Raw genomic sequence first — 21,468 nt, forward strand, 5'->3', positions numbered from 1 at the left:
ACACAGCTCTCAAGCTGGGTTAAAAGCCAGGGCATACAAGTGTGTCTTAAGACGAGATTTAAAACATTCAATGGTCGGAGATAATTTGACCTGTGATGGTAACTCATTCCACAGTTTGGGTGCTGCTGCTGCAAAAGCACGGTCACCCCTGGTTTTTAACCTGGTTTTTTGAGTGACCAGCCGAAGTTGGTCAGTAGACCTAAGGGATCGTGGGGGGGTATAGACTTGTAAGAGGTCTGAAATATAATGAGGTGCCAACCCATTTAGTGACTTAAAAACAAACAATAAGATTTTAAAATGTATTCTAAAATGGACCGGAAGCCAGTGGAGCGAGGCCAGCACTGGTGTAATGTGTTCATGCTTGCGAGTTCAGGTTAAAAGACGAGCGGCCGAGTTTTGTACTAACTGTAAGCGTGAGAGAGAGGATTGGTCAACGCCAATGTAAAGCGCATTACAGTAGTCTAACCGTGTTGAAATAAATGCATGAATCACATGTTCAAAGTGCTTACGAGATAAAACCGGTTTAATTTTAGCTAAAAGCCTCAGATAATAAAAACTGGATTTAACAACATTATTTATCTGTTTATCAAGTTTAAAACCACTATCCATTTTCACACCCAAATTTGTCACTACGGGTTTCGCAAATTGTTGCAGGTAGCCCAGGTCAACAGAAATGTTATCACTGACCCGACTGGGGCCAAACACAATGACCTCAGTTTTATCTTCATTTAAATTTAAAAAGTTTGAAGACATCCAGTCTTTAATATCTTTTAAACACTCTAGTAGAGGTACGAGGGAGTTTTCACCTTTTTTAAGGGGCAGATATATTTGGGAATCGTCCGCATAGAAATGGTAGGAGATGCCATGCTTTCTAATTATGCTTCCTAGGGGAAGGAGATATAATGAAAAGAGAAGTGGTCCAAGAATTGAGCCCTGTGGAACACCGCAAATAAGGGGGGCAGTAGATGAACCAAAGTCCCCAAGCTTTACTGAAAAGCATCTTCCAGACAAATATGACTTAAACCACTGCAAAGCAGTGCCCCTGATACCAACACTGTGCTCTAGACGCGAGATAAGAACTGCGTGGTCCACTGTATCAAATGCGGCGGTGAGGTCTAAAAGCACTAGTATGGCAGAATTACCAGAATCAGTGGTTAATAACAGGTCATTAAAAACTCTTAAAAGTGCAGTCTCAGTGCTATGAAGTGCCTTAAAACCAGATTGAAAAATCTCAAAAATACCATGTACATCTAAGAAAGACTGCAACTGTAAAAGTACAGTCTTCTCTAAAATTTTTGAGATAAAAGGAAGCTTCGAGATAGGTCTGTAATTGGATAAAACCAAGGAATCCAGATTTCTTTTTTTAATCAGGGGTTCCACAACTGCTTCTTTAAAATATGCTGGCACAACACCTGCTGCCAGACTACTATTTATGATTTTTGAAATATTCGGGCCAATTGTCTCCCAGGTTTCCTTAAAGATGCGAGGGGGCACAATATCAGTAGGACAATATGAGGATTTTGCACAGCTAAGGAAAAGAATGCTCACTTGGAGGCAGGCAGTTTTTTTGCACTCAGAAAGCCAGTGATGATACTTCTTGGAAGTTGTTCTAAATTCTCTTTATGCGGTATGTGTTTACTAGTAAGACTTTTATTATGAAACGTCTTAATGTGCGTTGACGTTAGTTTCCGCTTTATAGTTTCACTTTCACCTCATCACAGTCATCACCAGCCGCTTGCTCCGCCTGTTATCAGTTATCAGGCTGTACAATATCCAATCAAACTGGGTAGCTGTTGATATCCTATGTTTTGTTACGCCATTTGCAGTGAATATTCAAGATTTGATATCAAAATTAACAATTCCCTTGGTCTTGTAACGCTTCTAACGGAGCCCCTTTAGTGGATGAGCATTCACCTACGTTCAAAATAACGTTACAGATAGCCTATGTCAATTGATATTCAGTGTTTATTGTATTTTTGTAATTTAATTTTAATTATTTTATTTTTTTAAACGAGACACCGAACAGACAGTCAGGCAGAGGCCGATATCTGAATCAGTAAACGAGAAAACCACTTGGAAATTTAAAAAAAAAAACATTCCTTTACTCGTCCGAAAATTACATGTTTGCAGTCTTTTAAGAAGTCTTCACTTGGTAGTGCGCATGTGTGGTACGTGTCCATTCGTGCTCTCGGTATGCGGAAAGCGAATAGCTTACCTGAGCTTTTCTGGTAATTAGCACATGTGGAAGACTATTTTGTGTCCCATAAGCCGCCATCCTTTGTCACCCAGTTTTCAAACATCAAGTAAGTAGGCTACTTATTAGGCTATTATTTTAATGAGATGTGTTTTTTTTATTATTTAAATCATTGTTTACGTTCTCATAATTTAGAACTTGCATGGTTCTGAAATAGGCTATAGCTACTGTTTTGATAAACGGTGGCATCATAATACGTGTGTGGTCTAGAATAGCTAACGATGACTGTTGCTAATGACTAAACATTGTAAAATAAATTATTCCTATTGGGTCATTTTATTAACAAAAGTCACACTCTATAAATCAATAATCTGAACTAACTAACTATACGAATAAAAAAAACTATTTTATACCATGCTCAAGTGTGTCTGTCTATTTTATACCATGAACAAAAGTGTTGACCTTTTGACCTAGTCCAGGTTCACTTCGAATATTATGACGTAACACATCCTCTTTCGCAGAAATCACGTGACTTGTTCAGTTTGACACCCATCATCAGTAGGTTAAACTGAATCACTGCTGTCATTCAGTTTAGATGCGGCCAGGAACGGCATCACTATGAGGAACCTTTCCTTTCTTTTGGGGGTTGTATTACTCATGGACGGTAAGACACGTATTTGTATTAATATTCAACACTTTCGGTTTCATTATAAGCCACAAAAATGCGCATTTGCTTCTATCTCCTGTTTTTAATATCTCAAGTGTTTTATGAAATACAATCTTGTATTATTTTAGTCAAATAGACGTTGTTATAAATCGCATGGCACCAGTTTAAGTATATTTTTGGGGGTTAGTTGGTTGTTTGTCTGTGTATGTTTGTCGATATAGACACTAGAGGTCGCTGACGGCCTATAATATTCTGTGCATCATTTATGGACAAGCGTCTGGAGAATGAATATATCTAACTCAGCCTGGTCGTGGGGTAGGTTGTGTCAGTAGTAGCACTCTTACTTTACAGTAACGTTCACAGTTTACTATATCTATTTGTATGAGATAAATGTGACAACATTCACCTATACTAAAGTTTGAGACACGCATAAGGTTTATAATGTGATTTTATGTATAATCTTGATGTGTGTGTGTGTGTGTGTGTGTGTGTGTGTGTGTGTGTGTGTGTGTGTGTGTGTGTGTGTGTGTGTGTGTGTGTGTGTGTGTGTGTGGCGAGTCATGCTGATTTTGGCCTGATATGACATGTTTTGCTTCGCTTCTTTCTATGCTGTTGAGTCACCACTGTAAAATCCAAATACGTTTTTTCCTTAAATGGACGGAACTGTTTGACCTGGTGCAATAAAAGGAATATTTTCAAAATATAGGCTACGGATGTAATTGCTAATTGGGGACGCACTAATTTCTCACTAATTTGAATAAGATTTTATTGATCACGTCACTGTATAAGCCAAAGAATACATCGGGGGATTTTTTTTTCTTCAATTTAGTGAAAAATAATATTTTCAGGGCAAGTTGGTTGCGCACGTAGCCTATCACACCAAGTGTCTAACAGACTGTAAAAAATGTCTGAGTACAACACAAACTTATTTCTTCCGGTTTTAGCAGGATAGAAATACTAAAGAAAGATACAAAATAAATCTCAGTTTCTAAAAGCGTCTATAATAATGCATTATCATATTTGTTAAATATAAATCATATTTAACATTTACTACACATCACAAGAGCATGTAGAAAAGAGCTGTGAAAATAACTATTTTTTTACAAATCGTTTTTTGTGTAGTTTATTTTTATTCTCTTGTGTTTTCCAGTTTCTCCATCTGGTCATGTCAAATCCAATGATGAATCCAACCCAGCGAGGATTGAGCAATATTCTGGCATGAGTATGTGTTCTCTTCCCTTTTATTTTTTACAGTTTATAATAGATTGCACCACGTATATTGCAATACTGTGAGTACATATTATAAAGGATAGTTAACTTAAAAATAAAAAATGTTGTCCTTATTTATTTTCTTTGTGAATACACTGCCTTTCAGCAGTATTGTATCCCCACCCACAGGGACTGCGGTTGGAAATTTTAGCTATATAAAAAAAAAAAAATTTAATAATAACAGCACATAAATTAACACTTTGCAATCTCTCTTCAGATGTGTTTGTTGCTGTGGCAGACGGAGTGAAGACGGTGATAGTGATGGAGGAAGATTCTGTCACTTTAAACACTAATGTTACTGAGATAAAGAGAGAAGATACAATACTGTGGAAGTTTGGAGATGATAACTCTATCATAGCTAACATGAATGAAGCAGCTGGGATCTTCTCTACTAAGGAAGATGAGAGATTTGGAGACAGACTGGAGCTGGACAAACAAACTGGATCTCTCACCATCAGAAACATCAGAACTGAACACACTGGACTTTATCAACTAAAGATCAAGAGCACAACTGAGACAACAAAGAGATTCAGTGTTACTGTCCGTGGTGAGTAACTCAAGTCTTACAATGTGATAATTAAAGGTGCTGTAAGCGATTTCTGAGAAACGCTGTTAAAAGTGGATCAGACCAGTAGGGGATGTGTCCAATCATAATGGGGGAGGAGAGAGAGTGAGCAAGAGGGAGATTTGTAGGACTGGCCCCTAATAGTAAACTAAGCGATAAGAAGAGGGTTGGCCGTATAAGTTTTATAAGTCGCAAAAAAAAAAAAAAACAGTGACAGATCATTACCACGGCTGGTCCATGGGGTAATATGGGCAGAAAATCCAAAGTGTGAGGACTTTCCAAGAGGGTAAAGAATGACCACAAAAAGGTGATGTGCAACCTCAAATATGATTTGAAAACATGCAAGTAGTATCCTAACCTTAGACTTTTTATGTAGCCACTTGCTCTGTCTTTAACGATAACCTAGATAAATGTGCGCTAATATTAGGTGCATATCCAAGTGTTCATGCGGAGTGTGGACGCTAAATTAGTACTGCATGTTTAACTTAAATTCCGCATCCACGTCATCAGAGTGCATCTTCTCAAAGGCCGGCTTCATTGTGAGCAAGACACAGAGCTCACTTCTCCCTGACTGTTCGCGTCATCTAATAGCCACATAGAGGCTGTGTAGCGGGATGGCTCGTGACTCGCTTGCACTCGGTCGTCATATCGTTATATGGACCTTTAGGACCTGCGTTAATATTAGAAAAGCTTTCCAGTGCTGGAGAGACCTAAGTGGGAAGGCTTGAAAACAGACGCCAAGGTTGTGTTGTTTCTGCTCTATACGTGAGTAACACTGGATTTGCTGTGTTTCACACAGATATGCTGTTGTTGTAATGTTAGCTATAGTAACAGGACAGTTTTGAGTGTCACTGTTTGTTTGTTGCAGGTGTGCAGGTATGTAAGATTCATTGCACACCAACTGAAATATTTCAGGTCTTTTATTGTTTTAATACTGATGATTTTGGCATACAGCTCATGAAAACCCAAAATTCCTATCTCAAAAAATTTGCATATTTCATCCGACCAATAAAATAAGTGTTTTTAATACAAAAAAATTCAACCTTCAAATAATTATGTTCAGTTATGCACTCAATACTTGATCGGGAATCCTTTTGCAGAAATGACTGCTTCAATGTGGCGTGGCATGGAGGCAATCAGCCTGTGGCACTGCTGAGGTGTTATGGAGGCCCAGGATGCTTCGATAGCGGCCTTAAGCTCATCCAGAGTGTTGGGTCTTGCGTCTCTTAACTTTCTCTTCACAATATCCCACAGATTCTCTATGGGGTTCAGGTCAGGAGAGTTGGCAGGCCAATTGAGCACAGTAATACCATGGTCAGTAAACCATTTACCAGTGGTTTTGGCACTGTGAGCAGGTGCCAGGTCGTGCTAAAAAAAATGAAATCAGATGGAAGAATGAAGTGCTCCAAAATCTCCTGATAGCTAGCTGCATTGACCCTGCCCTTGATAAAACACAGTGGACCAACACCAGCAGCTGACATGGCACTCCAGACCATCACTGACTGTGGATACTTGACACTGGACTTCCGGCATTTTGGCATTTCCTTCACCCCAGTCTTCCTCCAGACTCTGGCACCTTGATGTCCGAATGACATGCAAAATTTGCTTTCATCCGGAAAAAGTACTTTGGACCACTGAGCAACAGTCCAGGTCAGGCGCTTCTGCCGCTGTTTCTGGTTCAAAAGTGGCTTGACCTGGGGAATGCAGCACCTGTAGCCCATTTCCTGCACACGCCTGTGCACGGTGGCTCTGGATGTTTCTACTCCAGTCTCAGTCCACTGCTTCCGCAGGTCCCCCAAGGTCTGGAATCGGTCCTTCTCCACAATCTTCCTCAGGGTCCGGTCACCTCTTCTCGTTGTGCAGCGTTTTTTGCCACACTTTTTCCTTCCCACAGACTTCCCACTGAGGTGCCTTGATACAGCACTCTGGGAACAGCCTTTTTGTTCAGAAATTTCTTTCTGTGTCTTACCCTCTTGCTTGAGGATGTCAATGATGGCCTTCTGGACAGCAGTCAGGTCGGCAGTCTTACCCATGATTGCGGTTTTGAGCAATGAAACAGGCTGGGAGTTTTTAAAAGCCTCAGGAATCTTTTGCAGGTTTTTAGAGTTAATTAGTTGATTCAGATGATTAGGTTAATAGCTCGTTTAGAGAACCTTTTCATGATATGCTAATTTTTTGAGATTTTGGGTTTTCATGAGCTGTATGCCAAAATCATCAGTATTAAAACAATAAAAGACCTGAAATATTTCAGTTGGTGTGCAATGAATCTAAAATATATGAAAGTTTAATTTTTATCATTGCATTATGGAAAATAATTAACTTTATCACAATATGCTAATTTTTTTGAGAAGGACCTGTATATTAGGGGTGGCACGGTTCAAAAAACCCACGGTTCGGTTCGTATCACGGTTTTAGGGTCACGGTTTTCGGTTCTGTATGGTTCTTGTTGTAATTTTTTCTTTTAATCTTTTACACTCCAGAAATTTACTTCAGCATATGATATATAGCTTAATTATCCACAATTTAGGATACAATATTGAAAAAAATATTATATCATTAATAAAAGTTATATCATTTAATCGTGCACAAACTGAATTTGACTTGACTTTAAGCACATTATTGGGACCATCTCTGAGGAAAGCTAGGTGAGATTTTGATACAGCAAGAGAGAAGACATTGATGACATGCTTTTCGATTATTTGGCAAAAAAGGAGAATGTGTATTGCTATCTCTACAGGAACTTACGTGCCTTTTTAGCACACAAAGATTGAAATGAACTTGCATTTATGAAACTGCCAACTTCAGTGTAGCTCTTACAAAAAAATATATTTAAAAAAAAAAGAGAGGAACTCTTTAACCTGTTAACCTTCAAGGCCACTTTTGAAAAATCCCCAGAAATGGCATACCCAAACTTAAACAGATACAGTTCATGAACCCTTTGCACTAAAAGCACAAGTATGATCTCATTTGAAAGCTGACACCTAGTAGTTTATTGTAAATGTAGAAATAATTATTGTCATAATGAAAAAAAAATGTTTAAATAGCTTCAAAGTTTTGTAAAGTTATTAGAAATTTACTTTCATGAAACATCTTCATAAAAATAAAATTGAAGTTGGCCCTGGAGCAATCTAGAAATGCACTGCAGCTAAAGCCATATGTGTGACCATTTTATATTTAAAATCTGAAAATGATAAGTCTAAAACTCTGTATTTAGTTAAATGTTTTTCAAGATCATGTCAAATTACTTTATTTTGATTAGACTCTAAAATGCAAACTGATGTTTAGTTATCTTCTGAGTCATCTAATCAGTCTATTGTCTCTATTATTTTGTGGTGCAAACGAGCCCCATTCAGAGTCAGTCTCTCCTTGCACACATTTACACCTCTCCAGACTGGTTATGGCTCTAAATATGCATTTCTTTTGTCTGCATTATAGCTACTAACGACTGGCTATTCACAGGCTATTCATAGGGTTTCAAACCCTAATTTCTTTTATCAAAGTTCTCACTAAATATTTGAAACTGGTATCAAATGCACTGAAACATTTCAGTAAGCATTCCTATTTAGAAAAAAATCATAAAACAATAACTGCTGGTGGCAGGTGCACCTGGGCTAGCTAGCATGTTAGCTTAGCACACCATCAATACACGACCATTTATGAGATTGAAACCATGTTTGTGCTCCAAACTTACTTTATAACGCAAGTCGAGTGTTTTAAATAATCTTCTGTGATCTAATTTGGCTTCAGATAAAAAAAAATCCGACAGAAAATTTATTATTTATAGTGTTCTGCACGATGATGAAATCTATATCGATTAGCATTGCATTATAAATATAATCTATTATTATGAAATACCTGGCATGGCTTGAAGAACACAGGTAACTCAAATATCATTGCAATCATGTTTATTGTCTTCAAAATATCTTTATCTGCATGTTACAGCGATCTCTGTCAGCTACTTTCTGTATCAGTGACGTCCTGGAATGTCACATGACTATGGGTCTTCTTCGTGATCCATATATGGACTGTTATTGTGCATATAGCGCCCTCAGGCTATTGGTATGAATTGAAAACACAGCACATCTCAGTAAGAAGCGATCATAATGATTACATCGACGCATTTGGGTATAAATTCAACAAATATTATTCCTGTCTATAGAAATATGATGTGAATCTATGAGAATATATCAATATTTCTCCAAGTCTGCACATTTTTGAGCTAAAGCCCTGAGGGACGAAGTTTTGTGAATCGCTGTCATGACGACAGCACGGAGTGTTTTTTATGAATGGACCAGCTGACGCTCATAATTCATATTAAAGGTATCGACTCATTTTTCCATTTCATAACTCCTGACACAAATTAAGACATAACTGTCACTATAAGTTTCTCAGAATACAATAGTGGTCAAATACTGAATCTTGAGTATTATATCTTTTTAATGATGTATAGTTTGTCAAGGTATAACATTAAATCTGATAGTAAATTTGAACTAAATAAAAAAAAACCGCTTCAGTGCGCCGACGCTCTGGAAACGGTTAACAGGTTAAAGGGTTAGTTCACCCAAAAATGAAAATGATGTCATTAATGACTCACCCTCATGTCGCTCCAAGCCCGTAAGACCCCCGTTCATCTTTGGAACACAGTTTATGATATTTTTGATTTAGTCCGAGAGCTTTCTGTCCCTCCATTGAAAATGTATGTACGGTATACTGTCCTTGTCCAGAAAGGAAATAAAGACATCATCAAAGTAGTCCATGTGACATCAGTGGGTTAGTTAGAATGTTTTAAAGCATCGAAAATACATTTTGGTCCAAAAATAACAAAAACTACGACTTTATTCAGCATTGTATTGTCTTCCGGTTCTGTTGTGGATCCGTGTTCAGTGACGCTGCTGACGTAAGACGCTGCTGACGTGTGTCTGGTGCGGCCGAGTTTCGTTTACAGTCTGAGGGAGACGCACTCTGGAAACAAAACAATCTTCGCAAACATGTCTAAGGATTTCCACACAGAGGAAGACTTGCATTTTTTTGCCCAGCCATATTTATTTGAACCCGAATACACGGACGTACCAGATAAACGTCAGCAGCGTCTTACGTCAGCAGCGTCACTGCAGACTCGTAAATGCGGATCCACAACAGAACCGGAAGACAATACAATGCTGAATAAAGTCGTATTTTTTGTTATTTTTGGACCAAAATGTATTTTCGATGCTTCAAAACATTCTAACTAACTCACTGAGGTCACATGGACTACTTTGATGATGTCTTTATTTCCTTTCTGGACAAAGAGAGTATACCGTACATACATTTTCAATGGAGGGACAGAAAGCTCTCGGACTAAATCTAAAATATCTTAAAACTGTGTTCCAAAGATGAACGGGGGTCTTACGGGCTTGGGACGACATGAGGGTGAGTCATTAATGACATCATTTTCATTTTTGGGTGAACTAACCCTTTAAGCTCTGTCTTTTAAACAAGTCAAAATATGTTAAACATGATGGCCTATAATGAGGCTATAACAATTGCAAAGGCCATAATCATAAAGTTAAGCATAAGTTCAACCAGCTCAAAACAAAAACTGTATCAACAATGCTTCTACTCCCTGAGAGTGAGGATACATTTTTTTCACTTGAATTTAAAGTGCAGTATTTGGAAACATATGACTGGAGTTCTTATCTAAACTTAAAGTGCCAATGTATATATTTAAATATTAAAAACTTAAAAACAAAAATGCTGGCTATCAATATAAAATGTTGCATAAAAATCAAACACACTGCACTGTTTAAAAACAACACTCCTCTGTTCACTTTATTTTCATATTCTTCTGCGAGAATACCGAGACCTACTTGCAGTGACTATGTCCCCTGCCGTTGAGAAAACACATTTATCTGGCACAGATGTATTTTGGACAGCGAGGTTACGTTGGGCCAACTTAGCAATGTGAGGATACTTATGCTCATTGCTCTTCCACCATGCGAGTGGGTCTTCATCTACAGAGATGCAGCCTGTGGCCTTGTATGAGGTGACCTCTTCATGAATGATGTCTGACAAAGGCTTTGTGCTGCTTTCGTCTGTTGTAAAAAATTCTGCAAATACCATTGTCATGGCAGATTTTTTCTGGGGAGGAGAGGTCTCTGATGGCCCTGGCTCCACTCCTGAGGATGAACTGGCCGCTTGGGCTTCACTGCGTTGACCCTGATGAGTATATGAAAAAATAGCCATTTTGGAAATGTTAATAACAACAAATAGCTCTCATGGCAGCAATTATTCTCTACTGGACAGTGGGGAATAGAAAAATATTACAAAGGCACAAATAGATGGAAAAAATACTTAAAAAACGCAATTATCATTAGGATAATTGATGATAAATTAAATTTACGTTAGATATACAAAAAAAAAACTCCACAATGCCTGCTTTTCAATGTCCACAATGTCCGTGGTGAGATCATCGTAGATTTTCTGAACACAGGCTTGTTCCAGGTAAGGCAGGGACTTAAACCTTTGATCCATTGCTGTGGCTCTGTGCAGATAATCCTGAACACCGGGGTCATTGTATCTGCCTTTAAGGTCTTTAGTGATGGCTGCCTTAGCTTCTTTGATGGTGGTACTGTCCTCTGCACTTGATATCATGGATTTCAGTATCATCTTCTGCAGTGGGATAATCATTGAAACTGAGGGTCTGAAACTGTGCTGTTTCTGTGCTCATGAGGGTTATTACATTCTTCAGAGGTTTGAGTATATTAACAAGGCCCTCTGCCAGTTTTGTCTCACTTTCAGTTAACAAGGAAATGTCCTTGACTTTCTTCATATCCTTGTCCATCAGGGCAGAGTAGATGGCAGCCTGTTGCTCTACACAACGTTCTAACATGTCATATGTGGAGTTCCAACGAGTTGTTACGTCGTGTATTAGTTTGTGAACAGGAAATTCCAGAATATCCTGCTTGGTTTTCAGAGCATGGGCAGCTGTTGTGCTTCGGTGAAAGAAGCTAACCACCTTCCTAACCTTCCCCAGGAGTCGGGATACCTTCCCCAGGAGTCGGGATACCTTCCCCAGGAGTCGGGATACTTGGTTTAGTGAGATTGCACTCTTGGCTGTAAGGTTAACTGTGTGTGCGAAGCACCCGATCTGTGGCCCAAGTCCCGCTGGTAAATCGATAGCATTCACTATATTTTTAGCATTATCTGTTGTAAAAGGAATTCTGCTATTGGCCCTCTCTAGTTTCCATTCCGCCACCGCGTCTTACAGCATTTCAGAGAGATGCACACTGATATGACTTTCATAAAGGGGGTGTTTCCAAAACGCAGCTTCTCATTTCCCACTCCGAAGTAATATAGTGAGCGGTCACCGTGAGGAAAATTTCAGCCCTGGAGGTCCATCCATCTGTAGTGAGAGCTAAGTGGGCTGTGTCGGACAACTCTTTGTCAATTTCTTTTCGTGTCTCGTCATACAGTTTTGGAATTACAGTTGTGCTGAAGTGTCAGCGGGAGGGAATATTACATCGTGGCTCGAGTACTTTCATCAGCTGACGAAATCCTTCACACTCAATCACGCTGTACGGTTGCATATCTTTTGCTATAAACATCCCCAGTGCTTTAGTTATGGCTATTGCCCTGTCCGACTTATCACTGAGAGGTTGCTTAAATGCTGCGGACAGTAGAAGTTGTTTCCTAACTGGCTCTCTCCTGCTTACGCTGTCTACCGACACATTGGCGTAATGTCTTCTCAGATGAACTGACATATATTAGAAGTGTTTCCATTAGCATATTGAATGCATTTTGCACAATGCTTGCACACAGTCGCAGTTCTATCTATTGTTTTATTTCCGTTGTCATCATAGGTAACATGAAATCCAAAATGTTCCCACACACCGGACTTATACAACTCCGGGCAGCCTTCCTTATCTCTCCCACTTGCTATTTCTACACGTGACGTGACCTGCAGCACTCCGTACTCCACTTTTACTGTCTATATGTATGTCCACACAACTCTTATTTCACGCGAAAAGGAAAAACAATGTCTGAGGTCACATACGGGCATGAAGCTACATTGCGCATGCGTCGAACCGTGCGAAGCACACACGCTCCGAACCGAGACAAGCGAACCGAACGGTTTGGATGTTTTTTCATGTACCGTGCCACCCCTAATATATATACACTACTGTGTACCGAGCTTTTTTTATATCCTGTAGTTCATTCAACATCTTTCTCTTCATTTTGTCAAAGAATTACTTTGCTTTGCTTTACCTAAAGAGACATCCACTCTTATGTTACGAGTTTGTGCATATTTAGGGCGGAACAATAAAGGGTGTGTTTGTTTGGGCTGAATTCCAATATCAACAGTATCTCAGAAATCGCTTACTGCACCTTTAATTGTCTGAGAACATTTCAAAAAAGAGATTATGCTGCTAAATGATCATGTCTCACCTGTATAGATGGATTTTGATTTTGTTTTTCTTCTGTAAAATAAATAGTTCAAAATAAAATCAGCAACTAGCAAAGATATTCAGAGTACAGTGTGCTTATTCTGAGAAGAGAACACAATAAAATTGTAATATAAATATGTATATTATCTGACATAATGGAACTGTATAAAATTGACTATTACTCCAGAAGTACATTCAAAATAAGATTTATTTTATAACCATTTTCAATTCAGGTAATTGTGTAGATTTTCATAATATATATTTGCAAAGCAACTGCAAAAGATGAATGGGTAGAATGACAGAGTTAATAGACTAAATGCTATTGTGTTTGTTATTGTGACAGATGATGTGGTGTCAGTGTCATTGATGGAGGGAGATACTGTCGCTCTACAGACTGGTGTTACTAAAATAGAGAAAGATGATCAGATACTGTGGAAGTTTAGAGATCGAGGCATCATCATTGCTGACTTAACCTTTTAACAGTCGCCCCCACTAGTTGAGCTCAAGCCCAAACCTGACATACACAGACTAAAACAGTCACAGTTCATGAACCCTCTGAACTACAAGCATAACTGACAGCTCTTTAGAAAGATGAGAGTTCAGAGTTTGTTTCACGAGTATCTGAAGGAATTATTTCAGTGTACACAAAGAATAAGAGAGGCTTAAATATTTTGAAAAGTAATAGTAAATGTATTTACATAAAAGATATTTAGGAGTAAATAAATGAAAATGTGCCAGAACAACTTAATAAGCAATAAAGTCCAAGCCACAGTTCTTCTGACCAAGTTATAAATCAAATTTGAAGATGGAGCCTCTAAAAAATGAGTTCCTTAGGTTTTCCTCTTGAAGAATACAACTTTTAAAAAGGGCTCTTGATACAAGTAATTTCAAAATAGCAGTAATTAATATGAGGTGAAACGCATAACATGATTGACACTAAGCACCATTGTTGTGGCTGTATGAACACTAAAACAGTCTTGTTTTGTCTAAAACATTCATATTTGTTCTGAAAGCACAGTGACACATCAAGTTAGAAACCTGGCTTTTCTCATGTCAGGTCATTCTGAAGTTTGATTCATATGTTCAAATCTGAGATTTCAAACTGTTCTTTTGCCATCCACTCTACATACATTCACAGTTTTGCACTTCTTACTTCCGTCTGTTGATTTCTCAGTTTCTTTTTGAACAGCAATTCTTTATAGGATATTGTGGAAGTCACATTCTGGTCTGGCTCCATTCTAATATGGAACGCTTGCTTTTTTACCATTGAATTAATTCTGATGTATAAAATCAAGTCCTGCCCTATTTTTTTTTCTCATTGAATATACCATTTCAGTAACGCATCAAATTGCATTAAAAATGGGTTGCTAAATTTGTTTCATGTTGATTTTAAGATCTAAAAGTGATGTGTTTTCAATGTTAAAATATATTTTCCTCTCCCAGTTTATTCTGCAGCATCAACTAAGTGAGCCATTCATAGATTTCCATGAAAAGGGAAAACTGTGCTGTTTTCCAAACTTTGATCTGTTTCAACCAGCTTGACAAAGCAACATTAACTCAACATATGGGGTGAGAATGGGGCAGGACTACCTGTTTGAGCAACCAATAGAAGATGAGGGGAGTGTTTAAAAAAAAACTACTCAATACTGTTGGCCTACTATTTGTGCAATTCTGTTGCGTGATGCCAGTGGCCCATGAATTACACAAGGAAACTTCAGTAAGAATACAAAAATTAAGATTCCTTAGTACAAAATTCTATGCTTGAACATTTACATATGGCTGAACGAGGAATCCAAACAATCCATATATTCTCTTATTCTCTGTAATTATTTTTTTTTAAATTTTACATAACTTCCACTACTAGCTGACTGAGTGAATATTACAGGATTTTTTTTAGGTCACATTGCTAGAATTTTTTTGAGTCACTGACCAATCAGCGCTGTAAAAAGAACTCAGGGGCGGGGTTATTGTGTTCATAAGACTCTAACAAACATGGTAATATAGCGTTTTACCACCGAAATAACCTTGGAGTGCATAATTTCCTGGACAATAAAAAAAACATGATTCTCTCAGGAGAATGTTACGTAAACAAAGCTAAAGTTTCAGTATTCGTCTGAAATTTCCAATTTTTAAACTAAAAGTCTAACCGATTTTGTCTTCTGGATAATTATCATGAACTCTACACCGATGTTTGCGTGACTGAATCCGTCATCGTCACTGGACAAAACAGTCCAGAACTCCCGTTTCGGTGTTGTGTGTATTTATACGAACTCCTGATACGTATTAAAAAAGAGGTTATCGATATAATATAATATCGGTATAATATTACGACTGTAGATTTCTAATCTTGAGCCTTTGAGCTTTCAAATGACATATTGTAAGTCTATATGAATTAATACTTTGATGGTAAAATTATTCAGTAAATGTAAACTTACAAACTTTGGAACCATCGATGGTCTCGAGCAAGTTAATGGATTAAATGGCAGTATTGATGCGAGTTGGAAAAACGTGGTCAAACTGAATGATCATACCCGAGACCTCATCATCAGAAACATCCAAATTGAACATTCTGGAGACTATGATCTGGAGATCAACAACAGCAGCACGATCTTACACAGGAAATTCCATATTGCGGTTAGTGGTGAGTGGCTCAAGCTTTTCTATAATATATCGTTTTTTTAATGATTTTGTTGGTTTTTATAGGCCTAATTATCAAGTCGTCATATTTTATGCTTACATTCACACCTAATTTTGCATTAATGTAAACAAAAATGTATGGCATTATATTTCCATTAACTAGCAATTATAATTAAGTGAAACCTAAAATGAAAAATGTCATCATTTAGGCTATGCACCTTCATATCATTCCAAATATTTTTTTTTTCTCTCTTTTTTCTGTGGAACATAAAAGAAGATTTGAGAAATGTGTCTGTTTTTTTGGGGGGGGGGGTTTGTGCATTAACATGGATGGTATTAACCAAAACTGTCTGGTTTACAACATGCTTCAAAATATCATCTTTCTTCCACATAATATTGAAATGAGCAAGTTTTGAGAAGGACTGATTGCTGGTGTTGATCACCGGCAGATGTGTGACGGGGTTCTGCAGTCTTATTAAAAGCCTCATGTAAATGTTCAGTCATATATGTATTAGGCATTGGGAATTAAATAAAATATTAAATCAGCCTGTCTGTCAACATATAAGGTCAGAATAGCAGGAGTGTATCATTAATGTCTCTGCTGAACTATTACAGAGCTCCCCCCCCAGCCTTCACAATGGAAAACAACTGTGTTGACAATTGTTGCAGTCGTGATCGTGATCGGAATCGGAATCGGAATCTGTATTTTGATCCAGAAGTGTTGTAAAGTATCCTGTCCCAGCAGGAAGAGTAAGTAACATGAATTTAAACGTCCAATTCAAGCATGAAAGTTTCTTGTAAAACTACCCTGTTTTATTATAAATTATTCTCATTGTAAAAAATACTCCAGACTGATGGTAAAGTAATAGATACCACTGAAATACCTTTGGCTGAGTAAGATCCTGCTATTTTACTTGATCACATCTGCATCTGATATCTGAACTCTAAGAACAGTTAGGACAGATTAATCTGTGTTTGGTTTCTGTGTGTGTGTGTGTCCGTGTGTGTCTGTGTGTGTGTGTGTGATGTGACTTCATTCAGACATCAAACACCATTACAAATATTAAAGTCCCTGTGAATTGACTTGATGAACCCAGTTTTCCTCTGTGTTGACATGAAGTGGAGTACATGGTATCCATCCATCCATTTTCCAAACAACTTGTCCTACTGTATGTTAGGTAACAGGGATGCTTTAGCCTATCCCAGTGTCTTGGACCGTAAGCAGGGAATCACCCTGGATGGATGGCCAGTCCATCACAGCGCTCGCACACACATTCACACTCACACCTAAGGGCAATTTACTGTCTCCAATTGACCTTTCCTGTATGTCTTTGGATAGAGGGGGGAAACAGAGAACGCACACAGAGAGACGATGCAAACCCCACAGAGAAAGAATGCCTGGATCAGGAACACAATGCAGATACTGTGTCAAGTATATGGTATATTTCAACATTTTCAATTTATCATTATTTGTAATTGTATTATTTATTGAAAAGAGAAGGCCTAAATTTTGACACATCATTGTGTTTCTCTTCTTGTTTCAACTGATCACCATCAGCAGAATATAATTCAACATGTTTATGCATATTAAACTGGGAAAACAAAGTATTTTCACATCAAAAACATGGCACACATTTCTTTTAAAATCTCTTATGTACTAATTTTCCCATTTCAGTTAACCAGTTAGAGAATGTAAAAAATAACTAATCTTGCATACAGAAAACACCAAAATTTGTAGCATTAGCATTACATGTAGATCACTATTTCTCTGTCTCTTTTAACGTCTGTAATTCTTTTGTGTTTTATTATAGATGGTGGTACAGAGAAAGAGCAGGATGCAATGCTGTAATTGGAACGAAGATGCCCAGCAGCAGTAGATCATAATCAGTACACATTACCAGTGTTTGAAAATCAAACATTTTGCACTGTAAAATGAAAGACTTCCATTTGGTTTAGCATAAATAGAGAAACATGCTTTCATTTATTATAAAGTTGATGTGATAGTTTGTCATTTACACTGATCAGTGTATTCTTACTCAAAAATATCTTTGAATGGACAGTGTAATGTGGAGGGCTATAATCTGTTAACTTACTGTTTTTTGTAGTTTTGATTAATCTTTGTATATAATTTTGATTATTTTGTATATTATTTTTTATGTGTACAGTGGGGCCCAAAAGTAAGGAGCCCCTAAAGAAACATGGTGAAGGAAAAAAAAAAATGAGATGGGAGAAAGAATTACGTCAATACATTTGTGTTCTCTGACAAGCATGTTGCATTCCCCCGAGAAACTTTGCATTTGCTCGCAAAGAACAGACGGGGGAATGCAAAGTTTCTTGTGGGAACAGAAAGTTTTTGGGCAACACAAAAACTTTTGTGAGAGAACGTAAAAGCATTGCATTTTTTTTCTCCCATTACTAAGTGAATATTTAATAACTACAGTAGTAATTTCTTGCTAAAAATGACAGCATACGTTGAAAATGCTGATCAAAATGTACATTTACACACAAACTGATGACCAACCGCAACTGTCAGATGCTTTTTTTTTTGACAGATCTTTATTTTTGTAGCTTAACTGTCACAGAATTGAAAGCACAGGATTGTGGGATATCAAAGGCAGCGAAGAATACATCTTTGCTGCCTTCAAAAATTGATCAGATGAAGGTTTCTCAGGAGACAGGAAGTGAAACTAATATTGCGTTCGGACGTGCCTTGATGCCTTCCAACCTTGGAATGTGTCCTCCGAAGGCAGCATTTATCAGTTTTCAGACGCAGCCCATCATCTGTCCGAGGCAAAGATCATATTGTTCATATTTGCCTGTTCAGACACAAAAGGATGTGTTTTAGACTTTACACTGTCACTGTGGGGGAAAAAAAACATTAATCTGCTTAATTTCTGTTCTCTTTATAAATAAATAAATGCATAATCTAGCCTATATGTTTATCACCAGCCTGTCGACATTGTAATACAGTGGTGCCTGTGACTATGGCTGTACGTACCATGAAAACTCCTGACCTGAGAAACATTTTACCTGAGAATATTTCAGCAAATATGATGTGTGTCCAGTATTTATGTCAGCTGTTCAGAATTAGGGTACGTTTACATGACAATGATGTACTAAATACGGTGGTTTTTCATTTGCGCTTTTTGCGGGCGGGCGACAACATTGTCAAAATAATCCCTGTTTACACAGATCAAAAAAAAAAAAAAATGCTGTATTATGCTGCCAGGCCAGTAACTGGCGATGTCACTTTGTAAAGAAACACTACATCTATAGACTGAAAGCATAATAGGCATGCGCATGATGTCAGTTTTCACAAATTCACATTTTTGTAGTTTACATGCAGATGTTAAGGTTTTCAAAAAGAAACGCTGTTGTTGTAAATAAACACCCCCCAAAAAGTTTTGTTTTTAGTTGAAAACAATGCCATGTAAATTACCCCTTAGTGATGATATTTAATCATTCACTGTTTAATTGGTCAAATGGGTTTTCAAAATGGTCTGAATTAATTTGTGGTTTGGTTTAATTTGTTCTCGGTTTAATAGTTCTCTGGAATGTAATCGTATGCTGTAGAATTAAGGTCTGTCTTCATTGGAATTACTGGAATAACCAAGCCTGTTAATTAGAAGATGGTGTCCACATACTTTTTGCTGTATATGTGCCAAATATACAGTGTATCTTACCTCATGTAGTTCTGTCCTGTGTGATTTAGTGTCAAATTGGTTAAGTAATATGTTGAATTGAAACACATACTGTACATATATATGCTCTACTTTTGTTTGCATTTAAATAAAAAAATTGTGATTATGTGAATGATTATTCTATGAGCAGACGTGCATATATATAAATTAGGTTTAATACGGCATACATATCATAAAAGTATTAACATTTAAATATTATCAAATTTAAAAAGGCCCGTTTATAGAATAGTGTGACTGGCATTTTGAAAACTTGGAGGGGCAGCATTATCTTGTAATGGTTCAAGGTTCAATTCAAATGCAATATGTGCAAATTTAGAACAATTCACAAAGAAAGAAACCGTATCATATGTAGGATTACAAATTTTATTTAAATGTTTAATTTAGATTTCCAATACAATAGTAAAGTTTATAAATGATGAGACCAGGAAATCTCTGCAAACGGTAGAGGTTCCCAGCATCATATTCCTGACTGTCCCATCTCAGTACGAGAAGGCTAGGCCTTTCCTGTTCTCGTGTCTCATGCTGAGCAGGTTCCACAATCTGTATACCTTATTTACATTTGCTTTGTTTCAGAGAAGTCTTCACCTATATGTAATCCCTCCCCCTTGAAATGTATATAAACTACAATGTAAAGTTCCCTTAGTTAGATGATGTTGGAATGACTGCAGCTACCGACAAGCAATAAAGAACTTCTGCTTGGAAAACTTCCACCGTCTCCTGGTCTGAGCTTCTAACTTTTCTACAAAGAAAAAGATCACTACAGATGGTGCCGTGACCCGGATAGAATTAACTTCACCTGAATCCAGATTGGAATTCAAGCTCAAAGATCTGACTGCATTCCAGAGAGAATCTTACCTGAATCCAGATTGGAATTCAAGCTCAAAGATCTGACTGCATTCCGGATAGAATTAACTTCACCTGAATCCAGATTGGAATTCAAGCTCAAAGATCTGACTGCATTCCAGAGAGAATCTTACCTGAATCCAGAACTGAAATCTCCACTCAACAAAGACTGAGTTCCAGAACTGAAATCTCCACTCAACAAAGACTGAGTTCCAGAACTGAATCCTGAAACTTCAAAGCTCAACAAAGAACAAACTTTTTTTGACTGAGTTCCAGACGGAATCCTTTCCGTATAAACAACGATTTGGTGAGTTTCACTCTATTCAAAGAACCACTGAAGACCAGTACAAATCTCTGCGCCGTCAGAGAACAGTTATCAGACAGCTGCAGTGTCTGGCTAACAAAGTTACCCTTTAAAAGTTTATTTTAAAGATGAAAGTATAGCCTCTACGTTGCTAGAGAAGGTATCCTCTAAAGTTAGGGAAGGTTAACATTACGTGTTAATATTGTTGAACCTCTGTTCAAACAGGGATGTGTTTATCCTCTAAAAGTTAGGAAGGTGAAAGATCCTTTGCATTTCCTTTTAGAGAAGATTAGCGTAATGTGCTAATATTTTGTGTGTTACCCTTTACTCTGGGCAAGGAAGGTTAACTGTGTGTAGAGTATGAGCGCAGAATCATGGAGTCAGCATTCCTTAACACAATAAACACACGTTAACAGGGGTTTCTAAAGCCCCAACCTATGACTCTTCCAATTCTAAATCTTCCGTTAGCGCCAGCCAGTCTGGAGGGCAGATTAGTTTGTGACACCTTTACAGCGTAATGAGTCCCCACAGAGATCCTCGCGCGATCCTGATTTGTTCGCGAGCCAACATCCAAGAAGACCGTTATCTCCAAACCCCCCCCCCCAGCGAGGAAGGAATGCCAGATGCGCAAATGGACAACACACACACACACACACACACACACATATATGCATCTATAACATTAAAACCCAGAAATGAGTGATTATGAAATGTAAACATGATGTATTCCTGTATGTTTGAAGTTTATACCGTATCCTGTCTATCTAGGACTGTTAGTTATGTAGTTGAACCTTGCGGACTTCTATAAAGGTCTAAGAGTTTATATATATCCTTGTATGCGTAACAAACACGGAGTGATTGGTAT

The 21,468-nt window shown here is 37.7% G+C and overlaps 1 protein-coding gene across 7 annotated transcripts; it reads left to right on the plus strand.

The window, feature by feature from the left end:
- Positions 1 to 1,727: 1,727 nt before the first annotated feature.
- Positions 1,728 to 19,558, plus strand: LOC143735477 (uncharacterized). 7 transcript variants are annotated; one of them, XM_077225671.1, is made up of 7 exons: positions 1,728 to 2,303; positions 2,716 to 2,858; positions 4,012 to 4,083; positions 4,348 to 4,677; positions 16,371 to 16,505; positions 17,095 to 17,194; positions 17,567 to 19,558. In XM_077225671.1, coding segments are annotated over exons 2-7 (684 nt in total). In that variant the 5' UTR covers positions 1,728 to 2,303; positions 2,716 to 2,812; the 3' UTR covers positions 17,568 to 19,558. The 7 variants fall into 7 exon arrangements, with proteins under 7 accessions (XP_077081786.1, XP_077081787.1, XP_077081783.1 ...); XM_077225672.1 differs by having other exon boundaries at positions 2,785 to 2,858; XM_077225668.1 differs by having other exon boundaries at positions 2,790 to 2,858.
- Positions 19,559 to 21,468: the final 1,910 nt, after the last annotated feature.

Source organism: Siphateles boraxobius, unplaced genomic scaffold (genome assembly GCF_051911475.1).
Source record: "Siphateles boraxobius isolate OS27281-9 unplaced genomic scaffold, OSU_SipBor_1 13, whole genome shotgun sequence".
Classification (NCBI taxonomy): domain Eukaryota; kingdom Metazoa; phylum Chordata; class Actinopteri; order Cypriniformes; family Leuciscidae; genus Siphateles; species Siphateles boraxobius.

What these genes read in the sequence shown, in the direction of transcription:
- LOC143735477 (XM_077225668.1), top strand. Translation starts at nt 2,240, where the DNA reads ATGTGGAAGACTATTTTGTGTCCCATAAGCCGCCATCCTTTGTCACCC. An exon ending in GGTTGTATTACTCATGGACG is followed by an intron (nt 2,859 to 4,011) that starts GTAAGACACGTA and finishes TGTGTTTTCCAG; the next exon opens with TTTCTCCATCTGGTCATGTC. An exon ending in ATCCTGTCCCAGCAGGAAGA is followed by an intron (nt 16,506 to 17,094) that starts GTAAGTAACATG and finishes GTCTTTGGATAG; the next exon opens with AGGGGGGAAACAGAGAACGC.